Source organism: Anticarsia gemmatalis, chromosome Z (genome assembly GCF_050436995.1).
Source record: "Anticarsia gemmatalis isolate Benzon Research Colony breed Stoneville strain chromosome Z, ilAntGemm2 primary, whole genome shotgun sequence".
Lineage (NCBI taxonomy): Eukaryota > Metazoa > Arthropoda > Insecta > Lepidoptera > Erebidae > Anticarsia > Anticarsia gemmatalis.
Genome location: NC_134776.1, coordinates 6,451,072 through 6,478,509, shown reverse-complemented (window position 1 = coordinate 6,478,509; position 27,438 = coordinate 6,451,072). Strand labels below are relative to the sequence as shown.

Genomic DNA, 27,438 nt, shown 5'->3' with positions numbered 1-27,438 from the left:
GTTATAGGTATTATTCAATGATCAATCTGTGGCTGGTAACATTTGAATCATTTAAAAAGTTCATCACTTCACTTTTCGTCGGCCATATTGCTGTCTCCGTGCGTGCGTTTGATATTGAATCACTCAAGCACTTAGGTAATTATGCTCTAATTTCGTACTAATTATGATTTCGTTGTAACCAGTTCTTATTATTAATATAGCAAGTCAAATATGTTGCAGTGGAGTTTATTTTTATTGAAAAAAGTATGATACTCACTGCCTCTACTTATGCCACCTTGACTCTTGGATTGTGTGTTTCGTTTCAATCTGTGTGAGGATTCAACTACGCAAGGTGCTTGGACTGAAATGTGTTTTCGTATAACGTATATACAAGTCATAATGTGTTTTGGACTGAGTCGCTGAGTTTCCTCGTTGCAGTTTGTCTATTGTGATATTATATCAATCTGCTGAGTTATCTACGTAGGTACTAAGTACCTACCTGTGTGCATTATTATTGATATCCTTTATTACAAATAATTATTGTTTATACTTGATACTAATAAGATTTTTTCGCGGTTTGCGTTTATATCTGGTAAAAACAATAATTATCACAATCCTGGACTTGTTTTAGATGTTATTTTTTTAGAAGAATTTTATAACTACCCCCATGATTTTATATTACAAAGAAGGTACATTTATTTCAAAAACTTGAATACTATTAAGATACACTCTTAATAAAATAGTAGTATGGTAGTCATTTGTGAATCTGGTAAAATGAAATAGATGTTGATGATTATCACTTATTGGTTATGGTGAATTCTATTGACAATAACACTTTTGCTAGTAAACAAGTTAGTTGCCTCATGTTAAGACGGTAACCTATAAATTCAACAAAAATCAATATTGCATATCAAACCAGGCATATAAAGATTTACTGTGACAAGAATCCGGAGAGTTCACTTTAGTAATAATCCCTGTTAGTTTGAATTTACACTTATGTGAAATTTAGGATTTGGTTTTAAATAGTTAGGTTTGTATGTAATCATTGCAGGAAATGAAAAGTCAGTATGCAAATATCAATTGTTTTCAACGCTTACACTTTACGCTTGTTGAAGACAGCAATGGCATTTAATAAGTCTTGTTAACAATGATAAAATATGATTTACGATGTGAAGTATATATGCAAAGTTACAATGCACAGTAGACAATTGTTGATATCTATTTGCGACCTTATTTGTTTCAATCAACTGAAGCAACCATCTCTGATGTGTTCTATGTCAATAATTGCAATTATTATTGTTTTTTTTTATAAAGAATTCTCAATAAGTAACCAATATAAGAAATTTATAGCGGTATTAAAAAAAGTGAGTTATGTGAAGAGTACATTTTGAAATGTATGTCATGTTTGTTTTGAAAATTCCAATGACCTAAATCTTTTGGGTTAGAATAACGGTGACCTATTTCTTAAATAATGCAAATCGTAACTTATTCAATTTGAAGATAAAATTTATTTATTTACCTTAAAAATATATAAAAACAACAATAATACATTGTTTTATGACACATTAAGCAAAATATATACTTAATAAAAGATGGAGATTGAAGAGAAATATTCTGATCTTATTTTAATATGTAACATCTAGCCACTAATTTTGTACATAGTGGAATCATTGTGACACTTAATAGTGTGATTTGTGTTAGATAAAGATAATTTGGTATTACATGTGCATATTGAAGGTTGGTTCATAATAATAGTTTCAAAAACTATTTAGCTATGCATAGCATACATTTTTTTTCAGCTAATAAACTATTAAGGACCCTACTCACTACTTATAACAGGATTTCTATATGACAGTCTTATATGAACTAGCATAAGTCAATTTCATGGGTTGTACAGACAGCTCATAAACAGTCACTCAGAGTTTGATTATGCATATAAATAATAACAATTACTTTACCTGCAAGCTATCTGGTAAAACTATCTTTGTAAACACAAATCGATTATGTATATCAGTATGTTCAACGTCATAGTCGTTTTTAGTGCTCAAAATAGTCCAGTTGTGCATTAAAGATCATTATTGGTACATAAAGTAATGTAAGGTGAAGTCAAGTAACATTGGAAGTTAGCTTCTATAGGTACTAATCTATACTAATATTATAAAGCTGAAGAGTTTGTTTGTTTGTTTGTTTGTTTGTTTGATTGTTTGTTTGAACGCGCTAATCTCAGGAACTACTGGTCCGATTTGAAAAATTCTTTCAGTGTTAGATAGTCCATTTATCGAGGAAGGTTATAGGCTATATATCATCACATGCTACTACCAATAGGAGCAGAGTACGGGTGAAAAATGTTACAAAAACGGGGACAATTTTGACCCATTCTCTCTTATGTGACGCAAGCGAAGTTGCGCGGGTCAGCTAGTTATCAATAAACTTTAGGATTCATTTTCACAATACAAAGCTTCAATAAAAAAATATTAGCATGATAGATGATAGATGTAAAATTAATAATAATCTAACATTCTGAAATATTATGAAGATTAGCGTCTAACCGCCAAAGCCTTTTGTGTAGTGTAGGCTGTTGCGATAAATATTAACAGTTGAATTATAAGCTTGAGCAAAGCTTGCGAGCTGTGCGTTTATGATATATTATTATGTATATGTATAAGTTATAATTTCTAGTTTGCTATGTTACTCAGTGTTTCTTTTTGCTGTTTATTTTATGTATGTATTTATTGTGTATTTTTGTTTTTTTGCAATTGACTATTCTGCAGAAATTACAATTCGATAAGCACTCATTCAACTAATAGAGAGTAGTTTGTAAGTTGTAGTTTGTAACTTCCATGAGATAGAATTTTCAGTATGTTATGAATGATTTTATCAAGTCAGACAGAAACTGAACTGAAATCAAAATAACGTTTTATAAACTTTATATTATTATGAAATCGTTTCATTGGTTTTCGAATTGAGTAGGTACAAACAAAACATTGCATAAACGTCACAAATGGAAACTTAGAACTACGCGATTGCTGATGCGAGTGTCGTCAAATTACAGCAAAACTATAGTAATTTGAACATAATCTTTGGCAATAAGTAATGTTATTATTTGGAGCAAGTTCATCATGTGACTGCATGTCTTAATTTGTTGCAGCTGTTCCTGCCTGCAGGTTACTTATATCCATTCAATATTAACTTCATCAATTGCTATGGGTGACCGAAACAATCCCATCAAGTTTGGACCCGAATGGCTGCGTAATATGCCCAGAGAGCGTAGCGCGGCCAGATCCACCAACAGTCAGAATGCTAACTCAGGTCCAGGTACAGCAGCATCTATCGGCTCCTCCAATGCGTCTGGTGGAGCCTCAGCAACCACCACTGGATCTATGACAGCAACTACAAATACCACAGGCACTTCAAAGATTCTCTTAGCTAAGCTCAGGTATTAAACATACTAATAAATAGATTATTTGGATTATATACATTCCTAAGTCTCTATTTCGGCTAATTATTTCCCTACAGATATGGTAGAGAAGAAATGTTAGCACTGTACGATAGAAACTCAGAGGCCCCACCTGAGCTTAAAAATATTGATACACTGTACCAGCCACGTGGGAAGCAGCCAGTTGCTCTAAACAACACATTTGAGGATGAAATGGTTAGTGCGGTTTGTTTGTTTGGGGTATATTTTTATGGTATATCTTTTGTTACTAATCATTTATTTGCATTTTAGAGGGACAATATGAGAGGTGCTCCTCCTATAGGAGGTATGTCATCAGGAGACAGATTTGGCTTAGGTCGCGGCGCTGGTCGTGGTGTTATTAACGATGGACGCGGCAGGCCCCGCGGTTCTTATATACGTCAACCGCTTACAGGAAGGTACGCAAATATATCAATATTTGATTGGAATAAGTTGATATGTGTATTTTAATGGTTTTCTTTAATATCTCATAGACAACCTCAGATTATCACAGTACTAATTTGCTCTTTTATTTTGTAGAGGTGCCCATTACATGCCAAAAGTGGGTGGTCCGAGGATGCCATATAGTGGAGGGGTGGATGAAGACAGTGTACCCATTCGTCCTTGGAACAACAACCCGCTTAATACCAACAACAGAAACAGTGGAGATCAAACAGATTGGGCCACGAAAATGTTTAGAAAGTAAGTTGCAGCTTGATGATGTTTATTAAAATATAATACTTATTCATTTATTTAATGCTGACTCATTGTCGAATTCTTTTTTATTAGCAAAAGGCAGGGCACGAACACCAATTGGCGGCAGCCGCAGTCCCGGGAGGAAGGTGAAGAATGGCGATCTTCAGAACCGGGCAGATCTCGCCAACTTGAAAAATGGGGTAAAATCATGAAGCTTGATTTAATAAAATTGTAAAGGTTTTCTCTCTTGACACGCGTGAAAATATTTATTTATCTTAATGTATGTTTCGCAGAGCGCGATTGGGGCGACAGGCCTACAGGCGAGAAATCACAACCATGGAGTACAAATAGACGTACATGGGTTGGAGGTGACCTACAGAGTAATGAGGAAAATTTACCTGAATGGTAATATGCGTCTCAGTTCTGCTAGCGTTAGCATATTTATTGCTAGGATCGAGACCTTTTCTGATGCTCATCGGTTGTATTTTGTTATTAGGGCCGGTGAAAATGCCGAGTGTGGAGGAACATTTGATTCATCTGGCGCATTTCATGGATACAGTAATGACGACACGAATCTACCAAAACACCAGGACGCCTCTTATCGTAAGTACAATGAAGAAATAAGAGAATTACATGAATGGTATATTGACTGTCAGGTAACATTAAGAACTTGAATATTATTTCAGCACTGACTCGCTCTCACACCCATGGCAGTTTCCCACGCCCAAAAGCAGTTGAAGAAGGTTCTGAAGAATGGTGGGCCTCAGAAAAAGCTAAGAAATTGTCACCTAAGCGGTTTGATGCCAATGATATAAAATTTAAAAAGGTATATCTTGTTATTATTACTTTTTATTTACAATTATATATTGTACAATTCTAATGTTAATAACTATATTGTTAATTATAGCAACCATCTATTGGGATGGCAGAAGCCGGCAACGCGTCAAGTACAAATAATAAATCCAATACCAATAAAGAAGATACCTCACAAGACACCCAAGAGAAACGCGAAGCATCTGCTGCTCCAGAACCACCAGAGAATAATAATGCAGCTCAAGGTGATGACAAATTCGCCAATCAAAATTTATACAAATCCAAATTTGCAGAAAGCAAAACATTTGATGCTCTCATGAGGTCAGATATAAATGTAGAAGAAGCAAGTGATGAGAGAGGCAATTTCCAGTCGGTGATCATAACACCCAACAACAGTTTACGCCAAAAACACCAACACATTGTAGCCATGGCAGCTGAAAGCCAAAAACACATGCGCATGAACCTGAAAGGAAAAAAATCCGACATGTATGTATATAAAACATAGTTTCTTGTATACTTGTATAATAATGTGAATGATTATTATTTATCATTGGTTATCATTTTAGGGATCATGGTGCCCACAAATCACCAGAAGACATGTTGGTGGACAATATATTTGGTATGACAATGGACGATGAAGAGATACTTTCAACATCTCTCTCAAGTTCTGCTATTTCTGCAGAACTGGCTAATGCAGCAGGTGGACTTCCACAGGGTGCTAATCAAAACTTGCAAATGAGTATGTCCAACTCCACACTACCCAGTCTATCAGGGATGACAATGGACATGCATGTTAATACGCAAAACTTGCAAGTGAGTGGTATGCAGGGAGGGCATTCAATGCCTGGAATGCAACCTGGTGGAATGCAGAAAGTTGCTGGACTACAATCAGTTGGATTGCAGACTTCATCTGGTCTATCGTCAGTGGGAATGCAAGCACCAGGAGGATTACAGAACCCTGGAATGCCATCAGGTGGAATGCAAACGCCTGGTCTATCTTCAGTTGGCATGCAAAATGCTGGACTCCCACCAGGTTCCATTCAAAGCTCGGGGCTTCAGTCAGGTGGTATGCAGGCACCGCGAGTCCAAACACCTGGAATGCAACCAGTGATGCAACCAGTGGGCATACAAAATTCAGCATTAAATGCTTCACTCGGTCTACCAATTGGGCCTGGCCCAAACATCGGCTTACCATTACAAGGAGTACCTCAGCAAGTAATGCCTAATGTTTGTATGGCAAATAGCATAGGTGCTTCAGGCATGGGGGTAATGGGTACAGGATCCATGCAGGGTCCAGGAAATATGCCTGGTTTTCAATCGGGCGGTGGATTGCCAGGAATGGGTAGCAGTGTCGGAAATAATTCACTATTTCTCAGTCAAAATTCTAATCCCTCGGTTAGTATTTTTCATTTAAATTGCCCCCTTTTTAATAAAAAAATAAGACTAAGAGAGTCTAAATTACTTTTTTTTTCAGATGTCATCCGCAAATGATATGCCGATGTCAAATCACACAAGTCAGAACAGCATGTTCCCAATGCATGGCTTACAGCATTCAGGATCTCAGGCGTCCTTCGGAAATTCCATTTACGGTAATAGCCCTCAGAGCTTAGCAGATCAGTGGTATTACGAGGATCCAGAGGTAAGTTAAACAAATAATTATTAATAGCAGTGTTCATTACAATAAAGTGATAAAATCTTCTTTCTATCGTAATATTACTTCCGTCCATTAAAAAATCGGACCGCCCAAAAAACTCAAGGGCAAAAGTCGCCTTATTCGATTCAAATCTTTTATTGAATGTTTTTTTTGTTACAGAGGAACATACAAGGACCATTCACGTCAAAAGACATGTACAACTGGTACAGGGCCGGTTTCTTCAGCCCCAGTTTGATGGTACGCCGAGCTTGCGAGACATTGATGCGTCCCCTCGGCTCCTACGGACCGGTTGTGCCGTTCGTTCAATTGGTAAGTACCTTTAAGAATAAGGGACAGATGCTAACATAAGTCTTATTCAAGTCAATTTATTTTATTAACAGGTTTAGTCAAGGTTGTGTTGTTATATTTCGTACCTACTTAGCAGCATAAAGACATTTATGAGAGAATAATAGTTGAATGGTTAAATATAGTTGGAAGATAACTCAATTATAGTGCAAGAAAATGCACAGCACAAAAAAATCTTGTTATTCTCCATCGCCGTTTATTCTAGTCTCCGTTCGTTCTTCTTTTTCTCTATAGTCTATAGTACTTATTTTCATTTCACATCCCTGGCTTATTAGGGATTTGCAATAGATAATGTCATATGGCAATTTAGGGGTGTGTGTTAGTCTAGTAAACAGTTTTATAATTGTCATAGGACAATATGATGCCCGGGTTCCCGATAGGCGGAGGTTTCGAATCTCGCCCTCAAGCAGCTCACGAAAATATCCTCAATTCTCAACCATCTCTGGGACTTGATGTAAGTGATACAATTACTATTGAATTGTAATATATCATGAGTAACAGGGTCTTGGGTTTGAATGCATGCAATAATAATCTACGGGATGTGAGACGCGCTCGCGTTCTTTGCTGTAAATCAACAACATCCTTTGATAGCTTAATCAGTCACTGTACAAGTAAATTCTACAAAGCTACAGCATACATAAAATCATCCAAGTAGTCTGTAGCCCTATTTTTTCTTAATTTAATTGAACTCTGAACAACATACTCACATTTTGATTTTTGACAAGTCTAGAATTACATTCTAATGATGAAAATATTTCATGAGGTTTTGGTTCTTAACAACTGAACTAAAGTTTTTTTGAGTAAGTACTTAACCAGAGTTGTAGACTGAGTGCCTTGTTTAATAAGGTTTTCTTGCTTTTAGGTGATGAATATTGGTAACATGAATATGTCTGATAACACACCTATGGACTCATTACAATTTGGATCTGTGGGACTCATGGCTAATCAATCTTTTGGCCAGCCGCAGCAAATGGTAATAAATATAGCACATGTTAAAAATAAGACAACTTGTTTGTCTATATTTTTGTTACAATTTATTTTAAAACCAGTTGCAGTGCGGTTCTTTGGCAAACAGTGTCCCCAGATTATTTCAGGGTACCCAAAATTACCATTATTACAAAATACATTAGTTACACATTATTTTAATACGAAACATTTTACAATTCCAGCACAGGTTGGCAAAGTATGTTTTAATAGTAGCGGTGTTACAGGTGGATACCCTCTGGGGACAGCCGTCTACATCTGCTGATCTGATGTGGATGCAACACACGCGCTCCGAAGCTCGTATCAACAACTTGCCAATCTTCTTCTGGGATCAACAGGTATGTTCAGTATCATTTGCTTAGCTAAAATGGTTTTTTCTGTTTTTGTGATTATGTTGCATTCATATATTATTATATTTTATATATTTTTGCTCAAACATTTTTATGACTATTCATTATAGTGTAAAAGTTAGTATTCATGCATTGTAAATATAGTTACAAAATGTTTGGTGTCTCGTATTAGTAGACAAACGGGCCGGATTCAATTTTTTTTAAGTATTTAATTGAAGGTAGACGCAACCCTGCAATGGGTAATACAAATATCCTGTATATAACATAAACCTTAAGACTAATAAATTGTTACATTTCTTCATATATGGATTACAACAGATATTTAGCAATATACATAAGATATTTGGTTAATTTTCTTTGGGTATTTTCGTCAGGCTTTTCACGTTGATGTTTCCTCTTTAGAGTTAAGTAATTTTTGCTTTTTTACGTAATGTACCGCGTAAACTGTTAAGTTATAGTAATCCTTAAAAGAAATATCCGAAAATGATTTTATTTACGGTTGCTTCAGTGATGATTAACAGTGTACTTAAAATTGCTTCATCGCTTATACTGCTTATACATATTTCAAAGCTACACATTATTTCAATACGTTATAATATTTAAAGTAAGTAAGCTTTTCTATAATATTAATACATAGTGCTACAAAATAAAAACTGAAAATTGTAACTAAACAAAAAATAACACTGAAGAATTGTGTTACTTGATGACAAATGCTGCTACTAGCAAAGAATACAATACATTGTAGTTGAAATAGTAAGTAGACTACAATAATGGAAAATGGATAAATTTGAAAGATACACGAATACAACACGAAAATAAGTTAAGTTTTTAATTGTTTATCACTATGTGCTAATATTTACTAAAATAGAGTTAACAGCTTTCATTACTCGTAATTAACATGTTTTATTTAGTTCTCCACTCTCTATGCTCTACAATTGAGTTATATTTATAAGCTTTTACTATCGACGCGTTGAGTTTCCAGCCACGAATTTTGTGCAGGTACGTAAAGTTATAACGGCTACATGTCATTGTTCTAATCGCGTGATTTAACCTGTAAAATGAAAATGAGTATACTCACAAATTGACCCTTTTAGCTATTTGTTACATGCGTCTGATTCAAGTGAATTTCATTTAAATTTTGATTATGATTGTATGTATATGTACACTGGGAGCGTTTGTTACGGTTTTGTTTCATATTAGTGCAGGGTAGTTGAAAGTTAAACAAGTCTCTTTGGTTTATATGCTGCGCACTCCCTTTTATTGTGGTAGATATACTATTATTATAAAGAACAGACCTAAAGTTACACTAGTCAAGGTTTGGTAGAAAAGCAGTCTGATTGTTTGAAGTTGTAAGCGGTAACATCATTTTAGGCACTTATATGCGGATATTGATAGTGCAAAGTTATTTCGTATCCTGGTTTTTTGATGTTTACTCATTTTAGAATCAGCTTGTTACAATATCAAGTACTAGAATTTTACGGCAAGATTAGCACCCTAAATATTTCAACAATTGTAGTATTTTTTAATCATAATAATATAATCATAGTTTCATAAAAAAAAAAAACATTTATAGCTGAATTTATTATTTGAATGTTCCAAAAATTTGAAAATTTTGGTTAATTTATTTTAAGCTACCAGGTACATATTACCTATGAATTTATTTAGACGTCATTATTAAAAAAATATTACCAATCTGTACATTTGTGGCATATGATGCGTTTATAAGCATGACTTTATGCTTACAAATATACAGCATAATAAAGTATCATTATTTAGTTAAGTAAATCTTCGGACGTTGCACTGGCCTCCGTTGAGCGAGTTATTTCATTAATGCCTTGGTGGTGCAAATCTGAGCTATTGTCGAATCATAAAAGTATGATTGGATAATATGCGACGCAGCATGCACTCTTCGTAGACGGTAGATAGATTTAAATTGTCATCCTGTACAAATAATCTTAACCCCGAGAAGCTTAAGTAGACTCTTGTACATAACAATATATTCCAATTGCCTTTCAAAATTATTAGCACTACGTTATGACAAACGTTCCCGAACACAAATAATTGTCGGAGGCTGCAGTGTGTTGTGCTTCCCACGGAGCCCGCCAGCCTGGAGGATCTTCGTATTCTATTAGAGGACTACTTCGTTTGCCAATGATACATACATCGAATTGGACGCGAGCAGAAACTATACGACACTAGGATTCATACACTGATTCGCAACTTATTTGGCCTTCAATCAATTAGCTTGGACTCGTCGAGAGATAGTGCCCCACACTACAGTCTCCAAAAGACACAAAGACAGTAAACCCGAGTTACGGCTTCAAGGACAGATATGTAAACACTTAACATAATATTATGATTATTTCTTTGAGTAAGTAATAACGACGTCGACAGATCAGCTTTCCGAGATACCTTTGTAGTGTGTAGCAAATGACAACGTTTCCAATAATTAGTATGGGCTCATTGTTATTTAGTGTCAGTCTCTACAGCAACATGTTAGGACTTAGATCTTGATATGGGAACACTATGTCATCTCCTTGGAGTACATGTACTTTGCAGTAAAGTAAAGTTACTTCGAAGCTTCTATCCTTTCTTTTTAGATCTAATATTATTATTTGAGGTTTTAGACTTTAAGTTATTATTTAAATTATATATTTTTATATATTCGAATATATATTATACCCATTCAAATATATGTGTTGTATAAGAGTATGACACATCTATTTTTTATTTAATTATTTATATGTAAATAATTCTGGTTTATTTTATTCACTTTGCATTCGAATGTGCTATTTTCTCTATTGTTTGTCAATGTAAAAAAATGTTTTTAGAAGTTTCAGACAACGATTATTTACGAATAAAACTATATTATATATACTATATAATATTCCAATGATCATGATTAAGAAATATCTATAAATGAATAAAAAAACAGAGTTTTGAAAGATACAGAGAATATTTATAATACTTTTATGTCTTATTGAACTAAACTCCATATAATTTGTTATTTTATATATTATAATGTAGACAGTTAAAGTTTCTTTGTTTAAGGTATCTCGGAGGCTTCTGCACCGACCTTAAATTTTTTCTTCAATGGAAATTACTTTTCCGTGGACTAGATAGTATCCTGGGAAAACATTATAACCACGGCGCGATCAACTAGTGATTATAAGATTTGGAAATCTTCAATAGTAACTAAAATTACTTATATTCTCCACATTGACTCAGGTAATCTGGACTTATAATATTTTCTTAGTGATTAGTACTGATGGTATAATTGTGACGAGTGATTTAAACAATGTCCACATCCGCGATGAAAAATATAACAAATATATTGTACTCAGTGCGTAGTTCTTGTGTATTTACAAGTTATTACCTTCAGTCTTATTCTCAATGTGCAAATATTAAAGTAGTCTGTCGTAAAGATATAAGTATTTAAGTATACAAATTGTCTTTGATGTTTCATTAGAACATTAGTTAAGTTTACAAAGTAGTTTTCTGGTATTCCGTCAAGAAAATATTAAGAGAAAAGTTCACGGGGAGCGAATATTACGAAATTCTTGTAAATTTGTGTTTATAACAAGATTAAATGTTAGAAGTTTCGAAAGATCATTTGATCGTCTATATACATTGATTCAATAAAATTTATATTTACTTAGAACTCTTACATAATATATTTACATTGATATAATGCATGTAATATTTAACTTTTAAAATTATGTGTCTACTATTTTTAAATAAATGTTATGTCGTAAAATAAAAAAAAAACAATAAAAATACATAAAAAGAAAATAAAATAGCTCCAGTAGCTGGAAAATTCCGTTGTTCGTATAAGTTACTATAAGCGTGCAAGTTGTATTTGACATGTTGGTTGATTGAGTGTCATTGGGTTAGTTGATTGAGGACCGGCGCAGGACTGATGCATGCGCGCAGTGTGAGCGCACGCACCGGCTGTTATGTATTAAATCGTAAAGCTAACACCGCGCTCCCGTCACTCCACGTAGTTGATCTCACTTCTCTCACATGACGCGCGTTACGACCAGTGTGTGAACCCACTAGTGACACACATGCAAGCAAGCATCCGGACTGTTCCTGCCTTATTTACTGAGCCTTGTAATATAATCATCATTATTGTAATAATTATATCCTTTATTGTATACTTGTGTAACCTGAGTCAGTGATTGTAGCCAAAAAAATAATGAGGTTTCACCTTTGCATGTCTAAAATATCTTAGGATCATAGTGTAGTTGTTCATTGTCGTACATTTTAGTATTTCTTTCATCTAGTTTTAAAAGTCTTTGAAGACACTATCTCAAGATTAGGTTATTCCTATTTACTTTATAGATTAGTTTTTTTATATTCTAGTTTTAGGTTGATGACCGAGCTTTGTCTATGAGGAACACGATAAAATTCAAGGCAGGGTAGAAACAAAGTACTGATTCTGATTGAGATATATTTTGTTTTACTAAAATTAAGACTTCATACCTCTATTATTTGTAGAAATTATAAAATATTACTAAAGTTCTAATTCTACGGCCTTTGTAATGCCCACAGGGCGACGTTTTTTAAACATTGTCTTATATTCGGTCTTTTCTTCTAAAGACGACGATTTTGTAACCCAAACAGCTACAGTCGTAGTGCGTTTAGGACAGACTAGATGTAGTCGATAAATGTAACAAAGCGTTGGAAAAGTACGAAGACTGACGATTGTGCGATATTAAATGCATATATTTTGTGCAATATAAGAGTAAATAGTGCATTTAAAGGAAGATATTTCGAAAATGTCTTTCAATATTTTATTAATTACTTCGGTTTTGCTAAATTATAGTACATATTTAAATTAAGAAGCTTAAGGATAATACGCTGGTTTGCTATTTAATAACTGCAATAAAATTTGTGCTGTAGAGCACGAGGTACCGACTATCGTGAGATTGTTATAAGTCGTTTGAGTTCCATTAATGAGATGGACTTCCCACCATCAAATATCGTTACTAAAATTACCATTTCTAAAATTAAACACTGCAGATGTATCTAGCTTTTTTGATATTAGCTTCGCGGATAATTAAAAGTAAAATCTCAATAGAACCAGTGAAGTCTAGTTTTCTTATGCTCTTATCGGAATCTTAATAACATTCGAAGTCTCATATCCATTTGATACGGTGCTGAGTGGACGCCCTTATAAAATTGCTCATCGCTCATTAACTTTGTGTAACAAGTTACACCCTTCACAATGATTCTATTTTTTTTTCAGAAAATAGTAATTTGAATGTTGCGGAGGAGTTAGGGAACGTTTTGATTGTACACTTTGAGCGAAAACAAATAACACAGCACAGCAGCAATGTGCTTTCGCTTGTTGTGAAGAGATCTCATACGTTCGCTTTTGTGGTTGATGGCTTTCATTGTTAAGATAATTCCGCGCTTATACTAATTTCTCGTAACCGAGCGCGTTAACATTAACTAAATAAACATACGCGTTGACAATAAACGTAAGCCAAAAAGGTGCTGTTATCTGCCCTTCCTTCTTACTACCTACGGGTTACACCAACGCTTATATTTCATTCCATATAATTATTCAGAGTTATAGAGCTTTGTATAAAAATGTTATATTTATAAGTTATATTTTGTATGGCCGCAGAATTATTATTTTGGCTCGATATACTAGCGTTAATCTTTACATCTATAATTAAGTTTCTCTACGAATTTATCTACACAGGCTGTTATTATATGTATTACTATTAATAGAAAGACTGATAAGTGATTATAAAGTAAACTGTTTTGGCGGAGTGTTAAAGATTATGCGTGTGAAGGGTCTGCAATGTTTATCGTTGAAAAAATGATTCAATTTAGGTATATTTAGTTACCATAACTATTTGTTTATTGGGTCTGTTAATTAAGTTTATGGTATACTCCTCGGCGAGGCTTTGCCCTCACCGTGCTATTCTTATGTTGAGTACTCTGTTGTTGTTATACTTTACTGCTAAATAAAAGCTCTCTCAAAGATTGCTTTACGTTTACTCAGTGTTTTATTGGTCTTCCTTTACCACAATTAAAATATTAATTAAATCAGTGCGATGCGGACGTTTTATTATCGTTATTGTCATACATATATTTTAAATATCTACTTAGCTCGTTAATAAACCTCAAGTCTGTTGATGTGTACGTAATGTAATAAGATAATTTTACTTAGTTGCAATATTTTATCGTTAAATGTATTTAAATGAATCGTAATCGTAATTTAATCTATTTAGTACTACGTCAAAGTAAAGCATTTAATAAATATAACTATTCGAGTACTTAGTGTAACATTGCACTTTTCCGCTAGTATTTTGAGAACTCGTATTACTTAATTCCACTAACTAATCGGCCCTGTCAGTTGGAAAAATAATCCACATTAATGTTCAGAAAATCAGCGGAATCACAGCGAGGTGAAGCATAGGTTATGTTGTTAATATGTAAGTTTGTACAAGGCCGCCATTTCATTTAACAATATTAATCAATGAATAATCTTTACACTAATAACAATTATAGAGAACATTCATTTTGATGCTTACCTTTAATTTTCATTTACCTAACACTGGCAAGTCTAACATTGAATAACACAATTTCATTTATTTTGCATGCACCACTATGGTTTGGGGTTTTGTTGTACTATTGGTCGACATCATTACTATTATTGGGGTTTATGAATCGTTTACAGCCTTCGGCCATCGCATCGAACTCTCTTCTGCCTGAGGATATAACCAAGGAGATGAAGACAGAAGATCAGATTCTGGCACAGCTGCGTGCCTCGCAAAACTTGGGCCAGGCAGGGCTGCAGTTCATGGGCGAACCGCCGGCGCCACCACCGCCCGTGCCTAAGCCAGAGGACTGCTACCCTCAGCTGCAGCAGAACGCTACACCCAACTTGGAGGAGCTGCACAAGCTGATTCAAAAGGACACTTTGACTGGCAACACCAGCGTCAATGATATTGAGACCCCAGAGGTAATAAGTTTACCCTTTCAGTTTTGACTTTCTGTTAATAGAACAATCTTTAAAGTTTCTATACCAAGACGTGTTCCTAAACCGAGTTTTTGTCGTAGATGAGGGCCGACAAAGCCGCCAAGCTCGAACATAGCTCCAGCGAGTCGAGCCTGAAACTGACTCAAAATAAGGGCTCTGTGGAGCCCAAGACTGCTAAGCCAGCGAAGGAATCTGACAAATCTGCTAAGAATAAAGAGAACATTATCACTAAAAATAAGACTAAGAAGCCCAAAGACGAGAAGAAGGAAGATGTTGTGGAAATCAAGACTAAGGAAGAAGAAATTATTAAAACTGAGGTAATATTTTATCTTGTAAGATGTATTTTGCATGCTGAATGCTGCGTAATTTAATTTAGTTCCTTGGTACTTCTTCAGTTATTAAATCATTCTGTTTTTTCAACAGAAGCGTTCGCAGGAATCTTCCCCATCTAAAACCAAAAAGGAAGAAAAATCCAACAAGAAAGAGCTGGAACGTGAGAAGAAGGTAAAAAATAAAAACATACTCCTAATATAATAATATCATTGCATATTGTAATGTAAAATCTGACTTATAATAAAGTAGGTACTTCATTGAAGAGTTATAGTTAAGTTGCAACGATTATGGTGCATGTTCAATTTTAACAAAAGATGCATCTTGCAGGAATGGATCAAGGAAGGCTTCACCATTGTTAAGGGATCTGACAAGACAGTAAGCAAGGACAACAAGAAGAAGTTAGAGGAAGCTCGCGCTGCTGAAGAGGCCGAGCGTAAGAGGTGAGTGACACTTTCACAGGTCAATTTTTAAACAGTCTCAAGCAATACTTATTCCAAAATCCCTCTCATTATCAGTCAATCAAATAGTGAGGTAATTATTTTGAATTGTAGGAAGGAAGAAGAGAAATTAGCTGCTGAGGAGGAAAAGAAGAAGAAGATTGCCGAATCAGTAAAGAAACACCAAGTACGTAATTACTTCATGTGAATTGGTTTCAATGTGTTTACTTTACCATGGAAAGGTTTAGATGATTAATTATTCATTTTGTTATGTGTATAGGAGCAACAACAACAGCGCATGGTATCTGAGTCGGTTGCTAAGAAGGCTCCGTGGTCGGTGGGTGCACAGGCGATGCAAGCGACCACTCGCGATGGCCTCACGCTCGCCGAGATACAACGCCTTGAACGCGAAAAGAAGTTAGAGCAAATGAAGGAACAACAGCAGATGATGCAAATTATTGCTCAACAGCAGGTCGCGGCACTCGCTCGAGAACAGGTAACAATATAAATATACTGAAATACTGATATTTGCTTGAATAGGGAACATGCAAATACGATATTTATGAAAATTTTATGATTAAAATGTTAAAAAAATATAAAAGAAGGACTACTTCAACATTTTTATTTTAAATTATGTTGATTTTTAACAATAATTACGAATTAAAATTACGTAAAACGAAACGCATTTCAAAACACCAATCAGCGTTCAGTGACGTCACTCCTGCTATGTCAACTTTTGAGAGGTTAACTTTGCGTGTGAAATTGATTATTAGCAGTGAATATTATTTACGTTTTTTATAAAAATGGAAGTTGGGTTTATCAAAGCAGACTCCAGGAATTTACCAAAAGTTAGTGTCGACATGGTAGTCACTTTTTTTGTCGTGAGTCCAGAGTTTTCAAGTGTAGAAATGAAGGGGACTAAATTACTACGGTATGCATGAATCATAGTTTTTAAACTTTGTTTGCATTTTATTCAGCGATTTCTAAACATAGCAGTTATATTTTAGCTCAACGAGAGAACGATTTATTACTGATCTAGGTATCATTCTATTTTGGCATTCAAAAATATGAGGTACCACATCCTTTTTCAGATAAAGTTTCCCCCCAAGCATTTTAAACTTCATCCAATTTTCGACGTCGTTCTCCAACTGTCAAATTAAAAATATATTATTGAGAAGTTTTGTAAATACTTAGGTACAGTACCAGCAATAATAACAAGTTCGCCAACTTACGTCAAAGTGGTCTTCACAGCAACGAATAATAGTCTTTGGAGAATAATAGTCATTCCTCTTTGCAGCTTGAAACCACTTTCTTCTCAGTTTTGGGTCAGAAGGTCCAGTCAAAAACAATTTATTTGGAAACTTTGTTGAAGTGGATGACTCATGTTTTGTGCCAATGTGTGGCACAAAACATGAGTCAACACGACTTTTTATCGGAATTTTATGGGTATTATTGTGATCACCTGATGTTGATGGATACTCCATTTTAAATTATTGCAAAAAAATAAGTAGAAAGTCGAGAAAATTTGCAATTTATGATAACCGACGAAGGCAAGCACGACCAGTGACAGATAGGAGTGACGTCATCGTGATTGTAGGTCTGTTCTGGCGCGAAAATTTAAACGATCCGTTTAAAACCGCATTTTTTTACGATAAATTAGATTGTTTTAATTTTTTAATATGGTTATGACCTATTTTACATGGAATTCTTTAAAATGAAATCAAAACTGAAAATATTGCATGTTCCCTATTGATACATGTCACGTTATACTTACCAACCGAATACACGAGCTTCTTTTTCTACAGTGATTTAATTATCTTTGAATTATTATTATTTATGCTTGAACTTGTTAACAGGAAATGCAAGCAGGCTTGGGCTGGGCTAAGAAAAACAAGATGGCAGTGGCCATGCCTGGACAGAGTTTGGCTGAAATACAGGTGAGAATTTAAACAGTTATTAAGTACACCTAATTAATTATTAAATTATATTTGAATGACTTTTACGAGTACAATTTTTTCTTCTAATCTAGACGATTTAAGGTTTATTAGATTATATTGTTTATTATATATTGATCGTCGCTTTATAGGCTGAGGCGCGCAAACAGGCGGCTGCCGACGCTGCCGCTGCTGCTGCTCAAGCTATTGAAGATGCTCATGCTGCCGCCGCAGCTCTCCCGATGCCTACCAATAATGTTCCTTGGGGCAATACTCATAACGGAGGTAATAAACATTACAAATATAGTTCCATTCAGAGATCGTCTAGAAAGTGTTACCACTTAGTCGTGACGATGGATAGTCGTGCAGTTTAAAGTGTTATCTTATCATATAAAGGATCACGCGAGGGCAGATTGGTCACGACTATTTCAACGTAATTATTTGGATAGATAGCCTTTAAAATATATGTCATACGATGCGACATAGTGAAAACACGGCCTTCACTGTCATTGAGATGACTGTCGAAACACAGATTACAATAATGAGCGTTTCATATCTTTGTTTACAGGTGGTTTCTGGGACACACTTACTTCCTCTCAGCCACTGACTCCAAAATCAGAGAAGCCGGAGCCTCCGAAGCCGGTAGACCAGCCAAAACCTAAAAAGAAGCCGACACTTATCATCACGCCTAAGAAGGAGACCTCGCCTGCTCTAGAGTTCGACAACTGGTGCACTGGTGTACTTACATCATGGAGCTCTAAGATTGATGGTATGTTATACACTTTCTTTGAACTGAATTGACATTTACTATGCATGATCCTCTAACTAAGATACATAATCATTACTCTATTAAACATAAAGTCCCTGTCTTGTTAACTAGTCTCTTCGAATTCAAGCACTAATATTACTGAACGGATTATCATGCAGTTTTCAATAATATAGACAGTGTCTCGCAACAAAATGATCCATCAATAGCATTAAACGTCAAATTCATTCAATGGTCACTCTTATATCATCAAAGCAAAGGGCTTTAAAGATCAATAGTATATAATATATGTATGTGTTTTATAGTACGGCCGCTGAGTTATTACCGATTTGACAGTTTAATCTTTAAATTAATCGATATAACCTTGCACGAGCGACACATTTGCCGAATGATTTAGAATACCTCTTTAATATAAAACTTTATGTCAAAAAATCAGAATTAAGTAATTTTCCAATAAACACTGTTTCAAAACCTAAAATAGTTTATAAATAATATGAAAACATTTATTTTTTGTTCTTTAGCGCGCTTGTACAAAGTGACATCGTGCGGATTCGTGCGTCTAGTTTTCATAGTGATGTGCTTAATAGTATTCGGTCCGAATTCATTGGAATAGGTATGATTTTTATTTCAAGGAATATTGATGGAATATAGCAATAAGGAATATGGATATTTATTTTATTTCATCAAGGATACTCCACCTAATGAAGAACTTGTGTCTTTAACTATTATTGGTTTTGATTTTATTTAATTACACTCTGTACTAGAATATTTAAAAACAAACTGTTCCAAAATGATATTAGGGTTACTGGTTCAGTCACTTCACTAGTATTGTCAATTTGTCATATGTCAAATCGGTAATAACTCAGCGGCCGTACTATAGTTATTGGATTTTGCAATGTGCTTATTGGTTTTGTTTAGGAGAAAGGCCTTTAGACAGTTTCTTTTATAAATACTTTTCTGATAGTTTCCTTCTGTCAGTCTTGAACGCTTTTCGCTTGTATTTTAGTTGGCATTTCACATTATCGCGCGTCAGTAAAAACTGTTCAGAATATGTTTTATCCTTTCCATTCAAAAGTGTTATAAACATAGAAAGCTAAATAAGTAGCAGCTTATATTGTGTATATTTATTATGCTTATTTGACCGTTTCTGTTATGTTCTGTCCCCTAAATGTTGTAAGTAGCATGATATTATCAATCTTATAATGTTTGCTTAGCTCGGTTGAGCAGCTTATTAAAACTACATTTATTATGCTTGCGATGTATAGGAAAACTAGCTGACCCGCGCAACTTCGCTTGCGTTACATAAGAGAGAATGGGTCAGAATTTTCCACGTTTTTGTAACACTTTTTACTGTTACTCTGCTCCTATTGGTCGTAGCGTGATGATATAAAATATACTTTTTTTTTCACGAAAAATACTCTCAAAATTTGCGCTAAGGCATATCCGCCATTAAAACAGTTGCCATGACAACGGTATTTTGTTAATTCAATGTCATTATAATATTGATTATTCGCGACTTCGTTCGCCACTTGAATTTTCCCGGGAAATGCGTCATTTTCCCGGGATAAAAAGTAGCCTATGTCCTTTCTCGGGTATCAAAGTATCTCCATACCAAATTTCATGCAAATTGGTTCAGTAGTTTAGGCGTGATTGAGTAGCAGACAGACAGACAGACAGACAGACAGACAGACAGAGTTACTTTCGCATTTATAATATTAGTATGGATTAAAGGAAGAAAGAAGTAATTAAATTAAATTGCTGCGGCGAGCTTTGTAATTGGGATAGAAATACGATTTATCTATTATGTATAGACGATGGCTTTAGTGATGGTGGGTTTGATTCCCACATTAAACATTTTATTGTTTGTAAATATATTTTTTCTTTAAAATTCGAACGATCTGTGAAGTGATTTTTATAGTTTTGAAGTGAAGAAATTGATACGGTCCTTCGAATCAAAACGGCGAATTTATTGGCTGTTGCACGATTGTTATTATTTTAGCGCCTTTGTGATAATAAGCATTGCTGAATGTGAATGTTGTATGAGCAAAACTTATGTATGTAATACCCATATGTGTATTACATGTATATTGTAATATTTATTATATGTATATATATTATGTGTACTGTGATGAAAGTAAAAACACCTTTTTAGGTATCGCAAACAAAATTGATGCACGAATGCTTAAATACTCGCAAAAGCTAATTTTTCAAGTAGATTTTAGCTACTAGCTACTTTATAAACTTATATTCATAATATTTTATATCAATTATAATTCATATTGTGTTCTTTTTGTTTTAGTGCCAACATTCGTTGGCTTCCTGAAGGACATAGAGTCCCCATATGAGGTGAAGGACTACGTCAAGTGCTACTTGGGCGAGTCCAAGGACTCCAATGACTTTGCTCGACAGTTCCTGGAGAGGAGGTAAGAATGGCACAAATCGAGTTAATAAATGAATGAATATATGTTTATAGACAATAAATCGCCTGCATGTTATTATGACCTATAAAATGTTATGTGTTATTTGTCATTAGATCGAAACTCCTCCGCGTTGGCATGGTGACACCATCCGACGATTTGTGCTCCCCTGCTATTGCTGTGAACCCGCGCACCACCTCCGGCTCCGACTACCAGGAGGTGAAGGGCAAGGGGAAGAAAACCAAGAAGAATAAGATGCTGAAAGTCGACGCGCGCATTCTGGGATTCTCAGTGACCGCCGCCGAAGACCGCATCAACGTGGGCGACATCGACACCGTGTGAGCGTCGTTCCTTTCCTCTCGTGTTCACTATAACTCGCCTTGTGATAAACACAAATAAGAAATAACCACTTGTGTCGACACCTACACTTAGACAACGATGTTCGAAGCCACTCGGGCGCGGACCTCGGGCTTTCGATGGTATCCATCGGACAGCCCGGATGCGAGGTCACCCCCTCGCTCACTATCTCACCCCGAATCAATAATACATTACTTCCTGTTCAAAACAATTACTTATCTTTATTATACATTTAATAATATTAAGATTTCGTAGGTGTTATTGGCTCGGGGAGCATTCCTTTACATCTATTCATCTTGAGTACCTTTCCATATTGTGTAATCTGAACAATGTTACCGAATAGTTTTAATGATAGTAATAGAGTGTAATTGCCAGTTCGTATCAGCTAGCGTTTGCATTGTGCGTAGCGACAAAAGGTATCGACAGCTAGTGCATAATAAACCACCATTATATTGTGCCTTCAGAGTGTTCTGGCCGTTGGATGAGAGTGTCTTCTTTTAAGCGTTTATTTTGTATTTTTAATATTATTGTATGATCGTTCGTATGCATGTTAATCTGGTATATTAAACTTGATGGACAGTTGTGGTTGCAAAGTGTGAGCACAAACATACGTGAAAGGTAAACAATTGGATACATACCGGCGAGTTGCCATCGCCGGACGAGTGAATAACGTCCCTGCAGGTTTTCTAGTCAATTTCTTCAATAATAACTATTATAATTACCCAATAAATGAGATTTTTATGTACTTTTAAAAAAATCGAAACTGACTTTTATAATAATTAGTAAAAAAAGGATTTTAACTGATTGAAAAATTAAGTAAGTTAATATGTATCATACATTCTTTAATCACAACTGCATTATTTAAACCGCTCGAAAGTTAATATATAATTGCTTAAATTAATACATTTAAATCTTATGTAGCATAAGTGTGAGGGTTATAAGTATATAATTTTGCTCATGTAATGATATTGAATGAATGTTGTAACTAATGCATTTCCTCAACTGGGAGTGGGTCACGCTACGTCGTCATCTCTTTTGACAATGTTGTTTTTCGTCATATATCAGTACTAAGAGAGTCAAGTCCCCAATACAATGAGCCCTCGTGAGACAGGTATGTAGTCTTTGTCTAAGCTTGTCTGAGTATATTTACTTTGTGACATTTACTTTTTTTACACTTGTGCTTGTAACTTGTTTGTAGAATTTGATATTTAGTTTTACGTTTGTAAACATTTTCTTTATTAGTGAATTTCTTCTTTGTTTAGAACCCATGGCCATTCAAATCTAGCAGGACAAGCTCATACAGATTCATATACTTTGTTGACATAAAAATAAAGCTCACTGTGTTAGGGATTCAGTACTGATGTAGCATCTTCTTACCTATATACTACATTATCTATAGTAAATTAAAGTTAAATGACTTGAATGATTTGAATGTGAGTGTTTTTTTGTGTATTATATAGATTTTTGACGTCGATTTTAATCGGGAGCTAGTGGCAGATAATTGTTTTATTTTTAACCTTTGACGTATTCGTCAGCACAGTAATTTATGAGTTCTGACTGCGCCACCTGATGTCCCTTATACTAAAAAACTACATAGTTAGAAACCATGTTTATGAATATTATTTATTTAAACGGCGCTCTATGACTTCAGCGAAAGCCAAACTTAGGTTTATATTTTACTTAAAGCAAGGAGACTTGAAGCTGATGAAATTTTCGTCGTCAAAGGTTATAAAATAATTAATTTGTGATGTATTACTTTAACTCATTTAATTATATTTTGTAACTGTACATATGTCAGCGATTGGGATATAATCTTAACATTTGTATAGTTTCACACCTGCTGATGGCACATGTTTACTACGTCTTAATTATAAATGGAATATATTATTTGTCTATAGTTCGCTTGGCAGATATTTATGTCCGTTTTATAACTTTTAGTTTTAAAGTTCGCCCTACCTGATAAGGATTTTAATAGTGTTTTATGTATATACTTTAATATTTTAAACTATTATATGAACTTTTTGTATATACTTTGTTTCTTATCGAGCATATTTTGTAGCCAGTGTATGAACTTACCGGTTTTATTTAATTTCTTATATATTGTATGGATTAACAAAACGATATTATCAACTTGTGGGGGAGTGTTCATATCTGGTTCCGTTTTAAACATTGTAGTAATCCCGTAGCGTTGTATTTGTGTATCATGTTCATTTGACGGCACGCGTGTTGTCCAGGAAATTCGAGTATGTTGACGACGTGTTTTTATCTTCTTAGGTATAATTGTAACATTATATTAACTGTGACTTAATAACTGATGCATGATTAAATCAGTGTTTGATATCATTGTAGACAGGTAAAACGGACGACGGGGCTTGTGATCGGGTTAATTACCAGTCGACTAGTTAGTAGTGCCGGTGTCTTTGCCGTCATAACTTTAGATATCTGTACCTAAAGACAATATTATAATTACTATTTGATGAATGCAGATTCTAAATTTGCATTTCTCCTTGACTCAAAATAATTACTTATATTATAATACATAACTTATTTGAGAACGACCCATGTTGCAATAATTTGCAATAGCAAATGTTTATGTAAGCGTAGATTTATCGTGATGTTTTGTGCCCAGCCACTTTGAGTAACTCGTACCTCAGGCTAATTTTTGAATAATTACTGTGAATCATTGTTGTGATCAATTGTCGTTTAATAGATTCTAATTCAGTATCATGTGCTACAATATATATGTCTTGTTTGAAAGTAGGCCGTAATTTTAAAGTATACCAAGTGATTGTATTATTGATGTTCAAAGATATACATGTGATTAGACTAGATAAAAATCAGTTCTTGTGCACAATTCGCCAATTTCGGTGTTGTGAAATACTTTATAGTTATTGCATGTATTTATCTATTAACAATAATTACTAGAGTTTATGTGTACATACATGACAGTAACATAATAATTATTATGTCATCGATTCGATATCCGCATATGATGCAGCTGGTTGAGGCTGGCTTGAATGTCTTGTGTTCTGTCATGTTTAAGGTGATTTTGAAATTCTTATAAACCGTGTTCAAGCTCCGATAGAGCTTAATTTAACGATTAACTGATTTATAAAGTCGAAATTTGTCTTGGGGGAGTAAAGTAATGCAAGTCTCTGCCGTAGTCGGCTAAGTTGAGCTATTAGGTAAGGCTAGAAGTTATGCGTGACTGCGTTATGCCACAAGACTTTGGAAAGCGCCCGCCGCCTTTCTCGATGTCACTAAGTGACTTTAGGGCACGTCAAAGACTAAGCCAAGCGCCTTGAATATTGAACGAGAAGCGGCGAGCCCGTTCCGACGACGGGTGCCAGCAGGACACTAATGACACCCCCACCTCTCCCCCGGCTTACGGGATATATCTATAAACACATTATACTTCCATGTTGCGTGGAAATAATGCTAATAAAATGATTTGTTTTAGAATCGTTTCTAGTTTATTAAAAACACCTTGTCTTCTACTCTTCATGCGTTGACACTTTCGAATTGAATAAAATTCATGGTTAAATTAGTAATGAGCTATTTTTGACAGAAGGAGAATGTGAACGCGTAAACGAACTCACATTGAGGCAGTGTCGGTTTTGTCTGATAACCCCTTTGGAGATACCTTAAATTTTGGCTGTAATATTTATTTAGTATGGCGGCCGGTACGCTGTCTCGCGACAGTCGCGACAGATGACAATATAAGGCGGCGGTCACCGCAAGTGGCACGCTCTTCCACGTAAGGACCGGTGGTTGTTAAAAGTTATTTGACTAATAATATAAATTGTTACAAAGAATTTTGAATAATATTCAAGATAAATATTTTGGCATAATATATTTTCTCGTGGTAAGGTAGATTTTAACATAATCCGACCTTAAGTCGGGTGGTCTTCATGTAAAGCAAAATGTTATCGGTACGATTGTGAATAATATATGTTGTAGCGAGAACATTTATGTTAGCGTGAAGATGCATTATTAATCGCATCGCTCGGTCCTTATTTCCTTAAGCTGCTGCGGTGGATTGATAGTGTGCTAGCCGCCTACATAGTCAAATTGTCCTTAATGGTCCTTGCCTAACATCCCTCTTAGGGGTGATAAAAGAAGCAATATAAGTGTAAACATTTAATTTTGTAATCTTAAATGTTAAATGTTTCGATCACTATCGAAAATGTTTTACTATATGGAAGACGTGTAAATATTAAAATAGAATTAAAAAATAAAATAATGATCACTGAACCTTTTGGATTTTATTTCAAGTTTCCTTTGTCCTTTTATATTTTACTAACCCAATAATTTTAAGATCAGGGGCCTATATTACATTATTAAAAGAACCTGCAGGTGCGCCTGGTCTCTTGAGAATGTTCTTCTTCGAGGAAATGTGTCAATGAATTAAACTCAAGAAATTGATATCGAATACTGGATTACAGAGAATATATATAAGTGACATGAAATATACCTTATTATTGACGCAGTGATTAACGTAGTTCGCTGCGGCGACCATGACGCCACGTGAGGAGGGTTCGAATCCCACCCAGGACAAATGTTTGTGTGATGAGCATGAGTAGTGTGCGTTCGCGCAGCGGAATGTTGTTGAATTTAAAGATATTAATTATGCAGATATTTAGTGTATGACGTCGTATAATTGTGTATGGTAAAAAAAAAATTGTGTACGCAGCCATTGTGGAGAAATTCACCAAAAACTGATTCCGCTGGGCGAACGTTGTCCTGGCGGAACTTATTTTAATCCATAGACTTTAGAAGAAAAGAGGTGTGTCCAAAAATTAGTGTGTATTTGTGTGTAATTGTGTATGTATGAATAAAATGAGTGCATGCATAAACTTCGGAGAAATTCAAGTTTCCGCTACGCGAACGTTTGGCCATTAGCTAGTTTTCATATAAAGCGCTTACATAGAGAGCTGTAGATTTTTACATACGTTGTTTTGAATTTGTTTATATTTGTTTAAAAAACAGATTTAGAAAAAATCGTAGGGCTTAAAAGATAAAAATATAAACGTAAAATACACTTAATAGGTCTTAGTTCTTAAAGTATGCACTTTGGGGTCTAGATTTTCACGTTTATACAAACCTTGTAAGTATCTGAAACATGTTGCCAAGTATCAATGATGTTCCGTTAGTAATTAAAGAGTTAAAGGACAATTTTACCATGAATAGATCACTGTTTACAAAACAGTCAAATATCACGACGTTCTAAAGGAATTGCATGGTAAAATGTATGCCAAAAATTAGTTTATTCATTCAACTATTCACATGCAAAATTTCATGTCATTAAATTTAGTAATTCAAGAAATCAATTAAAATACTGACGAAGCATCGAAAACCTACATAACCCGACCAAGTTCGGATAGCTACAAAAAAGCGTCCATGCAATATATTTAGGTAACATCCCAAAATTTACCGTATAATACCGGTATTGAATTGGTATAGGTGATAACACAGTTGTTGTTTCGATATAATTTAAAGGTCATTTATTTTTGTACACCAAATTGTTGTTCAATTGTTCTGATTTTTCAGCTCCAGAATTGACTGGAATAATTCCGGAGTTCCGATAGGTATTCACATTTTTTAAAAGTTAATATTTTGATTTAATTATATTCTTGTGAACGCACGTAATTTAACGTCTGTGGAATATTCCACAAACTGCTAGTCGAACAGGACGCGCGCGGCTTCCCGCTTGAAACGGTACTTCCATCCTTGAAGAAAAGAGAGGGCAATAATATGTAATATACTTAATAAAAAAATTTTTTGTACACGGATATTTAAATAGAAAAGTACTTGTTAATTGAAGATTTGTTTTTATCGTAGATAGTTGGGTTATTAATAAAAAAATATTTTTAATTCAAGAAATGCAATTGTTTTATTTTTTCCTAACGCTTGTGTACG

The 27,438-nt window shown here is 34.7% G+C and overlaps 1 protein-coding gene across 2 annotated transcripts; it reads left to right on the top strand.

Annotated features, from left to right (window-relative positions):
- The first annotated feature begins 15 nt into the window (after nt 1-15).
- On the top strand, nt 16-25,773 carry Gyf (GIGYF family protein Gyf). 2 transcript variants are annotated; one of them, XM_076135076.1, is made up of 27 exons: nt 16-135; nt 3,128-3,415; nt 3,496-3,631; nt 3,707-3,852; nt 3,974-4,135; nt 4,223-4,329; nt 4,423-4,534; nt 4,626-4,732; nt 4,816-4,955; nt 5,037-5,428; nt 5,509-6,337; nt 6,417-6,581; nt 6,756-6,905; nt 7,294-7,395; nt 7,804-7,914; nt 8,153-8,263; nt 14,973-15,257; nt 15,356-15,592; nt 15,699-15,779; nt 15,936-16,048; nt 16,160-16,232; nt 16,326-16,541; nt 17,902-17,982; nt 18,132-18,264; nt 18,548-18,748; nt 21,045-21,168; nt 21,279-25,773. In XM_076135076.1, the coding sequence occupies exons 2-27, from the start codon at nt 3,183-3,185 to the stop codon at nt 21,502-21,504; spliced, it is 4,773 nt and encodes a 1,590-aa protein (XP_075991191.1). In that variant the 5' UTR covers nt 16-135; nt 3,128-3,182; the 3' UTR covers nt 21,505-25,773. The 2 variants fall into 2 exon arrangements, with proteins under 2 accessions (XP_075991191.1, XP_075991192.1); XM_076135077.1 differs by lacking the exon at nt 7,804-7,914.
- The last annotated feature ends 1,665 nt before the right edge of the window (nt 25,774-27,438 follow it).

Bases quoted from the DNA above. Each gene is read 5' to 3' on its own strand.
- Gyf (XM_076135076.1), top strand. From the start codon at position 3,183: ATGGGTGACCGAAACAATCCCATCAAGTTTGGACCCGAATGGCTGCGT. The intron at 3,416-3,495 runs GTATTAAACATA...ATTTCCCTACAG, and splicing joins ATTCTCTTAGCTAAGCTCAG to ATATGGTAGAGAAGAAATGT. The intron at 15,258-15,355 runs GTAATAAGTTTA...TTTTTGTCGTAG, and splicing joins ATGATATTGAGACCCCAGAG to ATGAGGGCCGACAAAGCCGC.